We start from the raw sequence: 20619 nt of genomic DNA, 5'->3' as shown, positions 1-20619 counted from the left end.
TATATGTACTCTATTATTCATACATAATAAAAATGTTAAACCAGGGCTTAGAGCCTGTCATGAAATGACAAAAGCCAGATAACAAAGGACTAAGGCCACCGCTTGACTTTCAGAAAACCTCACGTGTTTTACAATTTGTTTTATGAAAATAAGTTCATGCTCTGGTACTTTGAAATGTTACCAATGTAACTTGTCCTTATAAAGACTAAGACCTATTCATCCCTGGGGGGCTTTCTGGAACTACACAATTCTGAGCCTGAAGTGCTGGAAAATATCTGCCTTTGTGCAGCAAGTATGGACAGTGTCCATCCAAAGGATCCTCTCTCCTGGGGACCTTCCGGCAGCCCACCTGAACGTGTGTCCTGGACAGAGCCTGAGTGAAAATGTGCGTTTCTGCCCTGCCCCGTGCACGCTGGAGGGAAAGGTGTCATAGTGTGTACTGCACGTAGTTTAAAAAGGCCCAAACACCCACTCCACCACAAACACGGATCTAGACGTGCTGGACAGTAGAAACAGAGAGGAAAGAGTCAGGCCTGGTTCTCAAGAAAATCACAGGCTACTAAGTGAGAAAAGTCCTTCCCAAAGATAACCTCAATGCCAGGAAGAAAATGGAAAAGACGTCATAAATTTAAAAGAAGCAGCAATTAATGGGGCAGGGCAGATTAAAGAAGCCTCCCAGAGGTGACGTTGAATTTAGATGTTAGAAGACAAGTGGAGAGTGGAGATGCAGAGCCATCAGGGAAGACCACTTTGGGGGCCATGTGGGGAGTCACAGAGGTGGGCCCTCTGGGTCCCAAGATGCCACGGCCACTGTGGCTCAAACAGCCACTGCCCCTCAACTGCGGACGTCACCCCAGTGTCCGCGAAACCCGGGACCTACATTAGGCTGATTAAATGGTATAAACACTTATCCATCAGAAACTTCTTGTTTAACTGGATTGAGAAAATATTAAAAAGAGGTCTGCTTCACATAAAACTTGCTCGTCATCTCCTCTGTTGTGAAGGGAGTTACAGAGTAGGTCAGTTCAAGGACGTACAACAGTGAGAGACAATCATGTAAAGAGTACAGCCTAAAGGGCCAGAGGAAATAAGCACACATATGGATGATGGTGTTTGGTTCACCCTATATCCCATGGCCCATATAAATGCCTGGTAGCCAGAGCTGTTCCATAAATGACTCTGGACCAGTGGGATGAAGGGAGCTGGTGATGAAGCGCCTCCTCCTTACCTAATCTCACTAGACTCAGAGCTGGGACGTGGGATCCCTACCCAAAAGCAACAGCGTCATTCAGGCCTCCTAAGGCTCCTCATCCTCAAACCACTTGTGATTTCGCCGAAGAATTCATGCTTTTGAACTGTGGTGTTGGAGAAGACTCTTGAGAGTCCCTTGGACTGCAAGGAGATCCAACCAGTCCATTCTGAAGGAGATCAGCCCTGGGATTTCTTTGGAAGGAATGATGCTAAAGCTGAAACTCCAGTACTTTGGCCACCTCATGCGAAGAGTTGACTCATTGGAAAAGACTCTGATGCTGGGAGGGATTGGGGGCAGGAGGAGAAGGGGACAACAGAGGATGAGATGGCTGGATGGCATCACTGACTCAATGGACGTGAGTCTGAGTGAACTCTGGGAGTTGGTGATGGACAGGGAGGCCTGGCGTGCTGCGATTCATGGGGTCGCAAAGAGTCGGACACGACTGAGCGACTGAACTGAACTGAAGAAATGTCACTAGTATATTTTTATGTGATTTTCTAATCTCTGCACATCAGAATAATTTGGAATATATTTGCTTTAGTGATGCATTTCAGACCTGTAATGTCCTTTGCCTTTCTCCTGGAAAGCCCAATCTGGGTCCACACAATTGAGAAACTCATGCTCAAGTAGAGGCATGTTAAAAAACAAAACAAAACTATCCCTATTAATACATAAACAATCTTAAATATCCATCAGCTGGGGAGTATAAAAATAATGAGTTTCATCATAAAATGGAATATCATGATGAAGTTAAAATGAATCAATGAGTTACATTTATCAGCATGGTTTAAACAATCTCAAAAATGTAACTGCATTGAAACAAAACAAGTATAGAAATATTAAATATTAACATATGAGATCCACATGCAAAGACATGCATGACATCATAATTTGTCAATACTGCTTGTTTATGAGAAGAAGGGCAAAGGCGTCATCTGGGGCTAGAGAGCTAACTACAGTTGTACAATTTTGTTGTTTTTAAAAGGAAGACAAAGTAAACACGGCCATATGTTAACATCTTCCAAAGTGCTTTCACTGTTTGTGAAAATTTACACAATTCAAAGTGGATAATTAAATTAAGCAATCCAGTATTTCTTATGTTTTCTACATGACAGATTGAGTTAATAAGTCATACTGATTCACCTCTACAAAAAAAAAAAACACAGAAATGAGCAAGATCTGCTACAAATGAAACTTTAGGCAAACAATTAGCTAGGTTTTATTAAAATATTAAATAATTATTCAGTTATGATCTTTCAAAACTCTGGAACAAAAGTGTTGACTGATGTAAAATGATGACTGTAATGGAAGACTGACATCACGAAACCTTAACTGACAGGCACTGCTGGTCTTCATGAATAAACACGAAACACAGAACATACAGAACCAGGTATGGTCTGTATGATTCCTAGAAAAACAGTCCAATATACAAATGAATCTGTTTCAAAAATTTCTAAGTTACTCAAATACTACCAATACGCAGGTGGCTTTTTTAGGACAACAGCCACCATTTAGAATGATTATAATTTAATGATTATGTAATAAATACACAAAGAGATGAAACGAAAATAGAATATGATGGGGTTTTTGCCCAGTAGTTACCATACAGATTTCTGCTAAGCTGCAAATAAAACTGAAAAACACTTACTTTCTTGAACAAAGAAGCACATAAAAAGACATAGAAAGACAATCACTAAAGAACAACTTCAATGCTCAATTAATTCCCGTGAGTGTGTTATGTTGGAAAGGTAGCCAAAAGGCAACAAAGCAGAATGAAGCAGCTCAAAAACTCTGCCACAGTAACAAATGCAGTAACACCTGTACACCCAGGAACGGTGAGGTGCCTATATTGTTTTTTGCCTAGAAAACATTTGATTTAAACTATTTATTCATGCAAAACAGGCACTAAATCAACATGAATTACCCCAAAATTACTCCAATGTAATCCTGTTTATCTTATTTCTATGAAGTTTCAAAGTACTATATAATATATACACATATATATACATATATTTAAATAAAATATGTAACTTTAAACTACATGGAAAGTAAGAATGTTTGTTTTCTCTAAGTTGAAAATTAAAAAGCACACTGACAGCTCAGTTATAACTAGGAAGACACTCAGCATTCCTCTGCCCTTTTCTTCCAAATACTTGTGTGTGTGTGTGTGTGTGTGTGTATGTGTGTATAAGTTATGTCTGTATGACTGTGTGTGCGTCCTAGGACCAAAAAAACAACTTTGACTCAATGAACGAAGTTGTATCCTGAAATCAAAACTATACAATGCAACTACCCAGATCATTTAAATTAGGCTAGACTCTCTAGAGTGACCTGTTTCTGATTATATATAAAACATGAACATGATTTACATAAAGAAGCCACAAAGACCTAAGATTAGAAAGGTTCCACTGACTGAATTCAACTCTTCAGGCTCAAGTGTGCCTTACAGAGAAAAGCTGGAGACTTGCTGTGAGGGCTTTTATAGAGCACACGCAGGAGCCTGCCACTTAAGCCACGAGTCCTGAGTGCATTTTTGCCCTGAACAGGTGGTAATTAGCCTAATTAACAGGCAAGATCGTTGTTAACTAGTTGGAAAAGAAATTTAACCTTGTTCTTGCCCAAGTCTGTCATTTTAAAATATTTTAAGATATCATTCAGATTCTAAAAGCTGTGAAACATGTTTTTCTGGCCCTTTTGGTTCTTTCCAAAGGTTGAAAAGCTTTGAAAAGACCTGAAAAGGGCCAGAAAACATATTACTGTAAGTCAAAATTACTTCTGGGAGGAGCCTTTGGTAGAATATTAATCCCAGGTTGCCTTTGTCTACTATGAACCCAGAGAATGACTCATTCCAGAGAAAAACATTCAAGGATTACAAAGGCCATGCCCTCAAGACTGAACGCATCCTTCAAAATCTCATTCCCATGAAATTTTTCTTTGTCAGAGAGACCATCAACCCTGGCTTACCCCAAACCATCCTATTAAATTTGGCTGGAACTGTCCCCATTTCACTGCCTGTGTCCAATCCTCCCCAGCACAACAGGGGTCAGGAAAGGCTCCTTATTAAAGACAGTCAATATTTTCTACTTGGGGCTTCCCAGGCACTGTGGTGGTAAAGAATCCACCTGTCAATGCAGGAGATGTGGCTTCCATCCCTGGGTCGGGAAGGTCCCCTAGAAGGGAATGGCAACCCAATCCAGGATTCTTGCCTGAGAAATCCCATGGACAGAGGAGCCTGGCGGGCTACAGTCCATAGGGTCGCAAAGAGTCAGAATGACTGAGCAACTAAACAACATTTTCTACTTGGGGGGCCATCAGGTCTTTGATGCAACTTCTCAACTCAGCCTTTGCGGCCCAGGAGTAGCCATGGACGGTAGATAAACAAAGGAGTGTGGCTGTGTTCCAATAAAACTTTATTTACGAAAACAGGCGGGGGGCCTGATCTGGCCTGCAGACGGTCAGCAGCCAGTCCCTGGCTGAGATGGGGGTAGCATCCTCCCACTCATTCCCCGCCGCCAGCCCCCTGCAAAGCACCCTGATCTGTCCCGGGTAGAAGGATCTGAATCAAGCACTGCTGGCAAACAAAGGTCCACTAAGCCCCCTTCTCAGGCTTTAAGAAGTGGTTTAGTCCTAAAATAGTCTGTGTTTCCTGCAGGGCTTTCAAAAGCCAACATGAGGAGCACAGGTGGAAGGAATTACGCTGCATGTGAGACCCATTCAGGGCAGGCCGCCCCGTCCTCTTCAAACTACCCCTTTCAAGTGTGTCGCAGAGCTGGAGGGCCTGCAAAGTTGAAACAATTTTAACTAACCATAGAAGTCAAGTCCTAGAGAACAAAACATATATTAAATTGCCACAATCCTCCAGTCTGGACTAAATGAAATTTTATCGCTTCAGGTTAAGTGAGAAAACACTGGATTTACCCAAGGAAGGTTACAATAGCAGTTATAAATAAAGGACGAATACTACTGTTTAAAGATCAAATAAAAAGAATTTCTTTTAAATTAGTGCTCTTGCTGATATAAATAATTTGAGCTAAAATGACAAAATGCATTTCATTCTCTATTTATACCTTCATCCCAAACATCTTGACTAATGTTTCGATCTTTACACATTTATAACACAAGCCCAACAATCTGCAAATTGTAATAGTTCAGCTACTTCTGCTTCAACTGATCAATAAAAATGAAGTATGTGTTGGAACCTACTGTGTGTCCAGCAGTGATTTATGCTATACGCAGACCTTTAAACGAATGAAAGATACATACACCTCCCCAAAGGGAGCCTACGACTCAATGGTCAATGCTCATGTCACTGAAACATAAGTGCACCCCCGTGTGTGGGACTTTGGAAAAAGCTTAAGATGTTTAGAAAAGCATGGGTGAGTACAGACTGAAACAGATGGAAAGGCTTCATGGTTGACGCAGGGCTTCGGATGAACATGAAAGAGCGAATGGACTTCAGTAAGAGAGGTGGCCAGCAGTGAGAAGCCTGGAGGAGGCGCAGGCCGAGGTGGGCGAGGCGGTGTGTGTGAACCCTGAGTTACTCTGTTACTGGGAGGGGTGGGGAGCAGGCTGAGCAGAAGGGAGAAATAAAGTTCATCCTTTGAGCTGAGTCAGATTTAAATGGCCCTGATAACAAGATGGAGACTTTGACTTTGAGATGACAAAAGGAAATGCCAGTCTATTCTTTATTTTTCTCTGCTCTGCACCACCCCCATCCTCTATCTTCCATTACTTGTTTTTCAAGATTATTCGATTATATTAAATATTTCTAAGGAGCTAAATGTGGCTTTATCCTCCACGAGCACTCATGATCAAAAAGATACAGTACACTTGTATACAAGCCACAAATATGTATGTGTCTGGGGGAAAACCTACCATAACAATGTGCACATCTGAGATTTATGATAAACCCATTTGCACAATCATACAAACAGCACAGCAGCGCTAACAGCAACAGCTATGTTTCAGGTTGTATACCTATGGATGCTATAAAAACGTTATTTCAGAGCTAAGAACCTCGGACGGTACCAGTTGCATGTCAATGGGAAAGGTTTTACTAAGTTTTCTGATGCCACTGTTGCCAGTTACAATACTAAATACTTTAGAATGAACTGGTTGGTAAATATAAAGAAGATAGAATTTTACTAATAAGAACAAACAGGTTTATAGAAAGGAGGAAAGCACAGATTTTAAAAATCAACTACAAAATCCACTAAAGCTATTTTCTTTTAATTTTTAATACATTAATATTAAATGTAACTGATATATTAGTGGAAGCTGAATATGAATAAAAACTTCTGTCCTAATTCACCAAGAAACAATGATTTGTAAGAAATTTATAAAAGTCATAATACAGTCTTTATATTGTGGTATTGGGGCTTCCAAGGTGGCATCAGTGGTAACGAACCTGCCTGCCAATGCAAGAGATACAAGGAACGTAGGTTCAATCCCTGAGCGGGGAAGATCCCCTGGAGGAAGGCAAGGCAACCCACTCCATCCTGGCAGACTACAGTCCACAGGGTCTCACAGAGTAGGGCACAACTGAAGTGACTTAGCATATATGCAGAGTGGTGCTATTATGCAAAAAAAAAAAAAAAAAAAAAGTTTAATTAACAATATAATATGAAATTTTACTAGGACAAATATACATTGTAGAAAAACATCAGACATCTGATGAACCATCAGATGGTTCCAATCCCCTCTTACTAATAAAGCTGACACTCTCACATGAAGAGAGCTGCTCAGTTCCTGCCATGCCATGGACTCAGAAATAATATTTGGGGTCAGATATTCATGCTGCTGGGGAAGGAGAAGTTAATAAGTGTCTGGCCTTGGGCAGGCTCTCGGAGCCTCAGGAGGACCATGTAATTTTTATTCCTGGTGTGTATTCACATCAATATTTCTAAAAATACTGAGCATGAGACATCTCTTCATTTCATATTACAGTGTAGATCACTGGTGTTCTATAAATAGTGAATCATGAGAATTACCTATTATTTCCCAACTGTTTAAGACAGCGATAATAAGAAAGCCATGCTTTCCTGCTTGGATTCCTTACGGCAATCCCTGCCAGCTCTGGCTTACCAAGGAAGAACTATCAGGCTAGTAGTTTTCTTAACAAAATTAATAAGCCAAAGACAACAAGGCTGATCAGAAGCAGTGCTTGGGTAATACCCCTAACGGAGGAGATTTCAGTCTGTTAATACGACAGCCCTGTTAGAACCAGCAACTGACACCAGCATATACAGTTCTCGGCATATTAACATGGGGACAGTGGACCATCATTATTTATTCAAAATGTGACTTCATACAGGACTCAAGTACACAGTAGATTAAGTGGAAGTGAGCAAAATAACATTTCTTTCTGCCAAACAAGTTTAAATTCACCTTTGATATATGTATAAAAAAATTGTGTGTTTTTTCTGAAAAACATACACTGGACTATGTTCCATAGACCCGTGCACCTTACGCACAAGCAAATATGGTATGTCTGCACTCTACCCTGTAGGTCCTCATGTGTCTACTTTGGAAACAGAATTTCTAGACATTTGAATATACTCGCCAGATTTAGAAAGGGCTGTCCACCCTGACGGTGACCGTGTGATTTGTTGAAGCAGGAAAGGCAGCCTCTCCAAACTTAGGTATTTCATTGTCCTGGCCTTTGTCATCATCTCGGCCTTCCAGCGTGTCAGCATGATCTAGGGAACCATTTGAGCTCAAGGTAAGATTAGCTGGAAGGGCTGAGATGTATGGCCCAGTAATCTCAGAGTTCAGTAGGAAATTGACCCTTTCGGAGACCTTAGTCCGAAGAACAGCAGTTACAGTGCACTTCTAGAGTAACTATCTGGGAGCCTTTGTGTGCTGGAGCATCGCCAGGACACGATGCACGTTCAGAAGATGAATTCAACATGGGTACCGTAGAGTCTGACGTGGATCACAGCTGGCTTTAAATCACAACATTCTGACATTCAGATACATAGAAATACGTATTGCAAGGAATTTTCCCTGTTCCTTTCTAAATCATAAGTTCAAGGGAAAGTGCCAAAATTGGATTAACATAAAAAAAAAAATTCTTAAAGAGTCTTAAAGTGACTATGATTCAACTAAGAGTAAGTAAATACTAGCAATCTCTCTGCCGTTTCTCACACATGTCCACCACGCAATGGGCATGATATAGCCTGCGATGAAACAGTAAAACTACAGAAAACATACATATTTGAGGTGAATCTGGGTGGGAACAACCTCCTAAATGTAGGACAAAGCAACGAATTTAGCTTCCTTTCAGTAGTAATGAGTACTATTTACTTAAAAAGTTGGATGTGTACAGCTACAGAATTCTTTTTACAAAATAGATTTGTTGACTTCAGCTCCTTCTCATATGTTCTAAATTATTTTGAAAAGATAAACTCAGATAGGCATCTATAAACACTGCATATAGATCATTTATACTAATTTTTCAAATCTTCAACATCTCAAACAAAAGACTATATGGAATAGCATTATCATTTATTATGTACCTTCCAGCATTCAAAATATTAAGCTAAATTTCTTTCTAATATAATTAAGTGCATAAGCAAAAACAACTGGAAGAATGTAGGTGATAAAATATATTTATACTTGGCATAACTATAGTGTTAGGGCAGCTAAAATACAGAATTAACTGGCGCTATCAAAATGAGGTTAACAGCAAAAAAGACTTCAATTACGGGCTGGGAAGGAATAAAAATGAAAGTCAAAGAGGTTGCTAGCTTAGACTTTATGATATAAAGAAAACAAAACTGCTCAACTCTTTATATGGCTCTACTCTCTTTTTATTAAAGATTTTTTCAGACTGAAATACGTGAACATGAATTAAAGTCCAAGAGATTACTTCATGTAAGGCTGTTAACAAGCAGACTTTTGCCCAAGTGGAAGCACCCATGAAGGCGCCCTGAGGGTCAGACCTCACTACGTGTCCAGAGTGCCAGCTGCCCCAGCAGAGTCTCAGGGATGCAGCACATGGGCACAGGCACCCAGAGAGCGTGCCCAGCAGGCGGGGACCACAGGTGCCCTGTTCTGTAACTTAGCCACGTCCTGCCCAGCCTGGCACACTGGCGTCTTCAATACAAGTCAGACTGCAGCCCAAGAGCGAGATCTGACCTACCCATGGCAGCATGAAGCACACCCGCACTGACAGCCATGCCCCTTGACCTGAGAAAGTAAATTTCATCAGTCACCTCAGCGGGTTCCTCCTTGCCTCCCGAAGCCTGGTGACCCACCCCACACCTTTGGTGGTCTGTACTCTGAGGACATCCATTTATATCTGCAGTCTGGTTGGGACTCCATTGCCCCACTCAACAGTTCCCCCTGGGTGGCTAACAGGCTTCTCAAATGTAACGCATCTATACCTGATTCCCAGTCTCCCCTGATGGACCTGCTCTGACAGTGGTTTTGCCCATTAACCACATCATTAAAGTTAATGACGTGACCTCACTCTTCCCACTGTTCAGGCCAAAACCACGGCATGATCCATGACTCTTTATCTCATCCAGTCCACCTGCATGGACTGCGTTTCTCAGATAAATTCAGAGTCCGGACACTTCATCTGCCTGCTGCGGCCACTGGGGTCCAACCCGCCAACCCCCGCCCAGTGTCCAACAGAGCCCGGCCTCTGCCACCAACCCCCGTCCTCCATGCAGGCTGTTCTCTGCACACCACACGGCAGACAGTGGCTCCACTAAAGCCTGAATCAGACCACGCCAGGCCTCTGTTAAATACCCTCCAATCTCTCGCAGAAGGAAAAAACCCAAGTCCTCGCAGGGTCCTCCAGAGCCTGGTGTGGCCTGAGCTGCCATCACCTCTCCCCCACCCCAAGCCACCCCGAGCGCCCACCAGCACAGGGGCCTCTTGGCATCTCTTGGCAATGCCCCCACAATCCTCTTCAGGATATTTGAGGATTTTGTCTCTGCTCAAAAGACTCATGGAGCTGGGCCCCTCTGCTCAGTCAGGCCTAGATCACCCGTCACTTTCTCTCTGAGGCTCCCCATCGCCTCCTATAGAAAACCAGCCCCCTGCCCAGCTTCCCGGGTGGTGTAAAGAACCCTCCTGCCAAATCAGGAGACTTAAGAGATGCAGGTTCCATCCCTGGGTCAGGAAGATCCCCTGGAGGAGGGCATGACAACCTACTCAGCATTCTTATCTAGAGAACCCCATGGACAAGGAGCCTGGAGGGCTACAGTCCATGGGGTCGAAAAGAGTCAGACAGGACTGAGAGACTAACACTCTCACACTTTTCAGGGCCCAATGCAGGGCTTACCACAGAGTAGTTACCTAGTGGATAAGTGCTCAAATAATAAATTAAGTATTGTAAAAGAAGAAAACTTATAAAACTTTATTTTAATATGCAATGCATCAAAATACACACACACACACACACACACACATACATACATACATGTATGAACAAACAGAAACCGTAGGGACAGAGTCACTGTGAATAGCAGTAATCCTGGGCGGGAAGTGGGACTTGGCTGAGGGAGCCCAGAGGAAGAGGCAAAGCATCAATCAGGGAAACAGGAACTTCTACTCAGCACCTTACAGATTCCTGTACTGCAAATATCTACCAACACACATTCCATTGTAAAAATATATATGGATAAGCAAACACAATTTTAGGAGAATAATTGAATACAAGGAGGTTAGCTGAAAGAAATTTTTAAGTTAAACTTAAAAGAATCACTGATTTTATCCACCACTGGCTTTTCTATGCCATACTTACATACAGTGCTACACAGCTGAAAAAATCAGAGTGCTGCAGAGAGAAACGTGAAATATTTACTGAGGCAGTATAAAATCAGATCTCTAAAGAGAAAGACATTTTTTCCCTCAATTTTTGTAATCAAAAACCTCACTATATTTATATTCAGATAGGTCAGACATCAGTGCTAATTGATTTTATAAGCCTATACTATGAATGCCATAGAGCTGACAGCTACAGATACTCTTCACTGCAGTTAAAGAATCTTCTGTTTGTCACAAGTGACCACATAGTCACAGTTTTGGAAGAGATGGTTCTAGGTATTCAATAATGAAGATATTATCACATTTTTGTGACTGTCGAGCCAATTCTCACTAAAGACCTATGCTAATGTTTTGATTTACTTCTCTGTTACACAAGAGCCCTGATCCTGTTGTGGCTTATTTGCCACTCAAAAGTTGACTCTCTACCACCTCACCCATATGGACTTTTGAATTGCTTACCACTTCCATTTACCTACATTCCCTAAAACTCCAAACGATTCAGGGACATTAGATTTTCAGCTTCTTGATCTCTTTCACAGTGATAAGGGCAGGAAATGGTGTATTAAGAAACATTTATAAAATTTAATAATCTTATAGAACTAAATTTTACTGAAGGCTCAAAATATGCAAGAAGTATTCTGATAAATGACATTCCCAATGACATGTTTAAAACTGCAAACAAAGCTGCCTGCAGGAAACCACGCCACCGCGGTGAAACAAACAGCCACCCTGTTCTCTAAGCCTGAATTTCTATACATGTCAGGTGCAGTGGAGTTCAAGGAAAATACTGCCAGTGTATGTCCCAACAATAAAACCCTGTAATTCTAATTTTAACCAAATTTCCACTGAGTGAGGTCCTAAAGATGTGTTCCCAAAGTCATGAAGTGGTGCTACCAAAGGCTGTCCCCTCCAGGTTAGGAAAGAGGTTGTGAGGCTGAGAGTCAGTGGCATGTATCTAGCTGGGATCATCACAGTTGATTCTCTGTCCTGAAAGGCCCTGGCTTCCCATCTGTGGGGCTAGAGGCAATCCACGTGCTAGGTAACTGTCCACTGAACAAAAAAGCCTGACTTCCAGAAGACAGAGGCTTGAGATCTCTATCCTTTAATTTGTCAAAGACAGAAAAAAACAGAAAGTAACAGTCTAATAAACGATGCTTTATAGTAACACAAAACCAGAAATATAAGTAGGAAAAGGAAAGATAGTAATAACAGTAAAAGAATCGAGAACACTGGGCTTCCCAGGTGGCTAGGTGAATCCACCTGCCAATGCAGGAAACACAGGTTCAATCCTTGGGCCGGGAAGATTCTCTGGAGGAGTTAATAGCAACCCACTCCAGTGTTCTTGCCTGGGAAATTCCATGGACAGAGGAGCCTGGCAGGTGCAGTCCATGGGGTCGCAAAGAGTTGGCAACGACTGAATGACTGAGCACACACACAATGCTCTACACAGAGCAGGTGATCAGCGACTGAATGCAAAGTTCTTGACCAAAACTGAGAGACCAAGAACGAAAACCTAACAATAAAAAGAGAAATATAAAGAGACACCATATATAAGCAGAAGACAGAGATAAAGCATTCCATGGGAATGTAAGTGATATTCACACAAACGTGCCTATGAGCTAAGAACTAAAGGAAAGCTACTCAAAGATGGGAAAGACACGTGTCCTCATGTCTATAAACCATGTTATGGACCATCCAGAGTCTGTGCATCCATTTCCAAATATAGAGAACATTGTTCATAATAAGCAAGTTTCTATTTATTACTGGTACCTACTATTCTTCAAAAGAGTAATGCAATAGAGAACAGAGAGAGAAGAAAAAGCACTACAAATAAAAGCCTGGGTAAAAGATAATCAGGAAAATTTTCTCTGGGGAACAACAAACGAGGAATACAAGACCACTGAAGGAATTTTAACTTGTACCTGAGTTTACATAGACCTGACCAGGGATTAATATTGTGGACAGAGTTGGTGACTGAGGAAAAGACATAAAAAGGCAGAATTAAAGAATTCAATGATCAAACTCTTTAAGTGTGGGCTATTTGATTTTGACAACTGATAAAACCAATTTGAATGTAATTATGTGAAGCTACTATGATGAACTAACAAAAGGCTAAATACATGAACTCCGGTACTTGGGCAATCAATTCAAATCAAAATGCCCACAGCTTTGCAGTACACAAAGAAGCGCAGTTATGTACTTATCCTTCAGGGCTGGTATCGGCACATCTGCTTTTGCATACTTCTCATTTTCCTCCCACTGCTGATGTTAAAATTCTTAGGAAAACCTTTGGTCACTCTCAGACACATGTGGCCACCGGCACCAGGACAGCAGAGCGTCTACCTGGGAGCGCCCAAGTTGCCTCTGCTACACACAGCCGTACACCCCAACTGCTGCTCGCTTCCCGGGGAGGAGTTCAGAAGTGCGTCCTATGAAGGTTCTGATCACAAGACTAGGGTCCAGGACTGAGGTGTCCTCTTTGTTTAAAGCAACCAAGACTGTCCCCAATCATTTACAATTAGAAGAGAAACCATTTATTTCCTAAAATCAAACTAAGATTTGAATGACTATTTGAAGAGGCTGAATAATCTCACAGAAATTTTAAAGAAAATTCCTAGTTTCATTGCTTAGCCAAAGAGAGAATATCAAGGACAATGCTACTCACATTTAACACCTGCTATAATCTAGACATCATGGGAAGGTGCACTATTTTCCTGAACAAATATATGAAAACACTGAATTCATTTCTAACTCTCTGAGTGTCAACTCATAAATTCAGATTTTTTGAAGTTACTCTGTAGTTTTATTTATTTATTTATACAAAACTGATTTATTTATGGCAGAAACCAACACAATATTGTTGATTTAATTAAAAATGAATTTAAAATGAATTAAATTAAAAATGAATTTTAAAAAAAGAAAAAAAATTCAGATTTAAAAAGTTCCGTTTTTCCTCAAGAATAGGATCTAGTTTACAGATTCTTAAATACTCACATTTATAAAGTCATTACTATTCACACTCAGGAAATAAAAGAATAAAAAGGTGTTGTTAAAATAAAAAGCTAAAGGGTGCTGAATATAACACATACCAAAGTCAATGAAATAAATAAATATATATATATATATATATATAGTAAGTAAAGTAAAGGCATCTTAACAAACCAGATTCCCTGTGGACACAGCTATTCAATAGTTATTGATGCGGTCGGCTGCTTATTCCTAGAAACTATAATTAGACATGATGCTTGCTGTCCATTTCCTCAAGATGTAAAATAACCACGCTAAATAAAGTTATTCCTGTCCAGAACACGTTGCCTATTCTTTTAGCTGAAAGCAAACCTCTAGTAAATTCCTATTTATCTTCTTGCCAATCAAGGAATGAATGACTGACACCAACGCACCCTTATCTGGGACTTATGTCTGCAGCACATTCTGCTAAGTGATGTCATTGCTCGAGCAGACGAAAATAAGCAGATTATTACAGTGACTAGGAGCAAACTAAACATTTGGGGTTTTGCATGGACAGATTTACACACTGTCTGTCAGATAAAGCACAGTTTGCCTGCTGCTTACACAACAAGCATGTGCCTGACAGCTCGCTCCCAGGGTTAGTATCTGATTACATAAATAGGCCATTCCCCACCATTCCTGAAGACTGACAGTCTGTCTTAGTTTAAAGAGCAATTTCGGACTATCAGCTTTTCTGTCTTGCACATGAGGCCGATGAACATCAGAGCACTTCCTGGAGGTCCAATCAGGTTTTCTCACCACCTGCTTCCGGGTCATATAAAATGTGGTGGATGCAACAGAGAGGGAAAAGACAATTTGAAAACTTTTGGCCAACCCAATGCTTTTGATGACTGCTTCTGAGGCATGTATTGAAGGGTGAATCATGTCAACACACTTATGTGTGTGTGGGGGTCCACAGTATTACCTTTGAAATAATTCAGAAGCATATCATGACTTCTTTAGAGCTAATGGCTTTATTTATAAAGTTAAATATGAGGCATGATCACACAAAAACGTTACTCATTTTTATTTTTACACTTGTCATATTTTTTTAATGAAAATCATTCCAGCAAGGTATTGAAACACCAAAGACTTCTCAGAATGGCCATATGAGCACTGAGCTCAATGAAATGTTTAAAAAGTAACTGACAACTAGTTAACACCTTTCCTATCCCCATCACAATACTCAAAAGAAGACTTATCAATCAACACTCTAGTGAATGTTGATGAGTGAAAATATGGCTTAAAACTTACTTTGACAGCAACAAAAATGGTAGTCAAAAATATTTATGAGCAGACGGTGTCTGTATAGATGCTATGAGGCTCTGTACTTTGTTCTGCTAAGCAATACTATTAATACTGCCGCAGCAGCAGCAAGGAAAAACAGTAGCGGTACCACCGAGGTCCTACAGCCTACCAGAAGCTCACTTACAGACTACCCCGTTAAACACTGATTATTAATCATTACATATTTCTCCAAAATATAAAGCTATGAGTTTTCCATTCAAAAGTGGGCTGGCTGATCAAGATGGATGAATTTCTTCTCAATAATGAAAAAATGAGGCAGTACTCATTTGAAAGGCGGTACTGAGTATCTTAATTTTATTGTCAAGAAACCAGGTGTTTCTTAATTTTCTCCCTTGGTCTCACACTATATAGGAGCTGTTACAAGGATAAAAATTCAGGTATTAATATCTCCACTGTTATATGTCTCTTGAACGTCCGCTACGGGCCAGATCCCATCCTGTGCTCTGGAAACACAGAGATAAAAAGACCCAGGCCTCCATCCTCAAGGTACGTACAATCTGATAAGGAAGAGAGACAAGCAAACACAAATTATATTTCAAGGTAGCAATTTATCTTTTTACAGATAAATGTATTTTTTAGATTCAAATGGCCATCTTTTCCAATATTAAACAGCTGTCATTTTCAGGACGATTATCTGTGAAACCTATCCTATACTTTTCTAGTGAAAAGAGGTACTTCCTCCTTAATCTTTGTAGTTTGTTTTGTTTGCCTCCTAAAAAAAAAACCATCTCAAGCCACATTAATTATTTCATGAAGCATGGACCTGAATAATACACACATTAAAAAAGCCCACCTAAAACTACAAAAATGTGTGCTCTTTCCTTCCAGAATGGTTCCACATGGGCTTTTTACACTCTTACACATTAAATGCCGACATTTAGCTTAAAACATCTTATTGCCTAATACTAAGTGCATTTTGTCTTTTTCATCTGTTTCTTGACACCAACACTAATGAACTGCCACAGAAATAGTTCTGGGAATCACAAAGGGTGAGGTTCCTTACAACAGTAAACAATCAGAAGTCATAAACACAATATTGTCTCTAGTCATTTCAGCCATAACTTTCAAACATTCATACCCAGACAAACCAGATGAAGTATGTCGCTGCGGGTCAGCTCTGATGGATCCCTCAGAAATATCAACATTATTGCTTTTATTTTATTATGTACCACACTTCATAACTGTACACTGCAGAGTACAATAAAAACTCCGCTGCACAGCGTGAGTACTTATTAAGCAGGTCAAAAGTTACTGTAACAAATACCTTGTTCAACTCAGGGTCCATTAATAACATATCTCGTTGCTGCTCAGATGAGGAAATTTTTTTTTAAAAAAAAGATGAAAAAAGGGGGCAACAAAGAAGAAACATAGAACAATTTGAATCTCTTATGTATGCGATTTTCCTTTATATTTACATAGTTATCTACTGGATTTTTCACTGCAATCATATGCCCAACAACTCTGAAATAACTAATTTAAAATTGGGATGAAAAAAGAAAAATGAAAGGTGATTAAAGAAGGATAAAAAGAACCAGCACAATGCTATTTGTAAGAGTGCAGAGCAGCTGGTTGTGACTGTCCCCACACAGACCTGAAGGTAAGAAACAGCATACACTAATAATGCCGGTCTCTCAAAGGCTGTATCGATTTAAGTGAAACACACATACAGAGGGACTGCCAAGTTCAAACTACACTGCAAAATCAACCAAGAGCCACTTTTCCAAGGTAGGTGGTATGGCCACCTTTGCTACACAAGGCAATGTTTCTACAAATAAAATTAGCTAAATTTGAAGCTCACCACTGTAATAACAAAAATGGGAAACTATAAATGAGAGGAGATTAAAAAGGAAAAAAAAAGCAAAGCAAAAGATACTTAAGGTATCATAGGACACTTACATTGTGAGTAAGCAATGGAAAACATTTACGGACAAGTGGGTGATACAAAGTGGATGTTTTTCATCACTTCCGGAATGAAGGACAGGAAGAAGACAGGCATAGAGGGATGCGGAGAGAAAGGGAGGGAAAAGCCAGCAGCCCACAAGCACCACGCGTCCGAGGACACTGACGGCTGGAGAGCAGAGGCCACGCGATGGACCAGCCACCAACGTGAAATACTAGTAAACATAATCAATCAGCAAAAGCACATACACAATGCACTCAAGAACTCATCAGTTCATTAATTTTCACCAAACAAAAGCCACTGTATCAATTCTTAATTTTTATATAATTCCAAAACGTGACATTGACTGCAAAGCAAATTTACAGCTTACAAGTACGTGACAATGTCACGTGTAGTCTATTTTCTTTTTAACTAATGACTGACAATCTTTGATTTTTCTCTAGAATTTGTTATTAATTTCTTATCACAGGAATCAAGATAATTAAAAGGAAACTCACCCAGTGAGCACTGATGCCATCAGGGCCTGCCAGCGCCTAACAGTGGCTCAATAAACAGAACTGAAAAAAAGTTTCTTTCTTTCTTTACTTAGGTAAATAAGAAAGTTAAATATCTACAAAACACTTGTAAGTGTTACTGAGGAATATGAAATAAGCCTCAAGAACTACTAAATATAGTCCGGAAGTGTGATTATTCCCTAAAAATTAGCAGAAGGAAACAACTTATTCATAAATCACATTAATCAGTGGTGTTTCAGCCATCTGAAACGTGTCGAATATTCGCATCTGATGTGCCTGTGAACAGTCATTGCTCCTGGTGTACAAGAAATGCCGTAATTGGTTTAAATCGGCCTGGCCCATCTGTCTTTAATACTCTTATTACAAGGCAGTAAGCAGAGAACTATTAGAGCTGCAGTATAAGCTGTAAGATCTTTACTCGTTCTTAAATCATTTAAAAATAATGAGAGCTTTAGCCTTTATCTAATTAACGAGTGCCTTCTTTGAATTAGAAAAACTGTATCATTTAGCCCACGGTTGTTTAGTAAATTGGCTTGGTGGCATGCAAGCTAATGCAGGGGAGCAGTTCCAGCGTCTTGTCCCTGGCCTCTTATTACTTGAATTATAATTCAATGATCACCTTAGATCATGGGCTATTCATAAATCAGAAGGCTGACATCAGATGAAAAATTGTATTAATATATGAAACTTATTATATAGTACAAACTGCTCTCTTGATAAATTACATTGTTCAAACTTGACAATGATTGCATTTAAAACATTATTCCTGTTTGCTGTTTTACAGACTGAAACCTCTTCATGAAAAATTTACAATGCTCCTCTGTGTTTTGGAGTCAGAGGGCAATAGGAGCACATGGCAGACAGAAACCATACTTTAGATGCGCTGGCAGCTGCAGAGGACAGAAAGCACTTCTAAGGGAGGAGGAGCCCCTCCGCTGCGTTTCCTGCACCTCCATCTCCGACTTTATGAAGATACTAATTGCCCTCACCAGCAGAAGCACAGTAAATAATAAAATTTTAATTTCAGCTTACTGGATTGCTTTCTTCTCCTATATAGGTGTTTCAAAGAAATTTATAGTCATAAATGTTTCACAGAAATTTATAGCATGAGAGGAAAAAATAAAGGGGCAAACCCATGAAGTTTAATTTGAATTGAGGCCGGGCTCCTTAGATGATGCGTTATGACAAATGCTTTTCGCCAAGGCTGACTGGGTAACTCAAGCTGTAGTTCCATATTATTTACATTAATTACATGAAGGCGGCTTTGTTAATGGTACATTCTGGTATGGGTCGCAGCATGATATGCTAATGATCTAAGAAAAATCTGCATCTCCAATATTTATGATAATTTGTAATAGGAAATAGGGTTGCTTTTATTTCTTTCTCCTCACTGGAATAAAAAAAGTCAGCACAAAACAATTTTATTCGGAGAAAAAAGGGAAAAGTTCTAATCGCCAAGGCATTTAAGTGTTATAAACAAAAGGAAAGACTCTTATTGTTAGGGGTGTTGTCACAGCCTGTGACAAAGTGATAACACGGCAGTTCAGGGTGAGGTGTGTATCAGCTGAACACTTGGGAGAAAGCAGAAACGCAAAGCCTAACTTCCATCCCCAAATCGCCGCCTGCTCTTGGGTGCTCCCACCTCCCAGCTCGCAGCCACCCTCAACAGAAAGAAGAGAAGCTTCAAATAAACACCGCTAACTTACACTAGGTTACATTCATTATATGGAACACCATCGTGCTGGAAAATATTTGATATTTTTACGAAATCCATCACAACTTCTGAGAAACTTATGCTACGATCGTATAATCCCCAAAGATTAAAACTGCAAAACTATGGTAATTTATACATATTAAGTATCAGCATATTTTATTCATATTGTTATTCTTATAAATTATGTCCAAATTTATAAAATCCTAAAAGCAATGGTAATATTACCAGTATGGCTTTTTGGAATATAAAAACAAAGAAACAAAATTGCTCAAAAAATCAAATATGATATATTCAAAAGACCAAAGCTTTTCTGATTATTCATGTTTAAACTATGCTACCTATATTTTCAAAAAACTGTTTAAACATGCATCTAATTTTATTATTAGGAGTCAGCAATAAGCAGCTACATAGATGGATAATTTTGGCATGATAAAGTTACATATTTTCAAATTAATAATGTTCTACTGGAATAAAAGTTCCCATATAATGTATCCTATTCTACAGAACAGAGCAACAAAAACACTTAGGGAAAAAACCTATAGATAATTGGATACTTCACAAGCATATTTAAATATACAAAGTAAGCTTCTACGATAGACATACAGTAGTTTAAGACATATAGTTAGGTCTTCTACAGACTAGAAAATAATATTGACTTAGGATTTTAAAAATCTAAGAAGGAATATTTCTATAAACTGTTAATACATAGATATTCTACAGGACAGCAGTCACCTCCAAAGAAAGGAAAAGTGGGTGCTCAGTGCCCCACACCACATGGGGGCCACAGGAGCGGCGGTGTCCATCACCGTTCTTGATTTCTGACACCATATATGCAAAAGTGCATGTGGTTTCCAGAGCCAGAGAGAAGGGTTTCATACTGTTAGAAACGAAGGAGATGTGTTACCCTTAATGTCCAATGTTAAGATCAGAAGTCCACTGGTTCTTTAAAACTTACGAAAAAGAATACAATAAAAATCTATGGCAAAGTCTGATTATGTTAAGAAGACAACTCTGGCCCATTTCTCAAGACTTCTTGGGTCAAGTGGACATATCTGTTCAGAGAATCTGTTTCTTATTGGTAAAAATCTAAGAATCACATATAATTTAATGAATAAGAAATAAAATCTCTCAAGCACCTTGG

The 20619-nt window shown here is 39.7% G+C and overlaps 1 protein-coding gene across 4 annotated transcripts in view; it reads right to left on the bottom strand.

Moving 5' to 3' along the window:
* ZNF407 (zinc finger protein 407) overlaps positions 1-20619 on the bottom strand; it is a 393000-nt gene that overhangs the window by 171282 nt on the left and 201099 nt on the right. The window contains exon 5 of one of the 4 annotated variants that reach the window (XM_044934538.2): positions 14091-15846. The exons of the other annotated variants lie outside the window; for them this stretch is intronic. Within the exon in view, the coding sequence (XP_044790473.1) occupies positions 15831-15846 (16 nt within the window). The 3' untranslated portion in view covers positions 14091-15830. Of the gene's footprint in view, positions 1-14090; positions 15847-20619 lie in introns of those variants that run through there. 4 annotated transcript variants of the gene reach the window in all.

Source organism: Bubalus bubalis, chromosome 22 (assembly GCF_019923935.1).
Source record: "Bubalus bubalis isolate 160015118507 breed Murrah chromosome 22, NDDB_SH_1, whole genome shotgun sequence".
NCBI lineage: Eukaryota > Metazoa > Chordata > Mammalia > Artiodactyla > Bovidae > Bubalus > Bubalus bubalis.
This window is presented reverse-complemented; position numbering and strand designations above follow the sequence as displayed.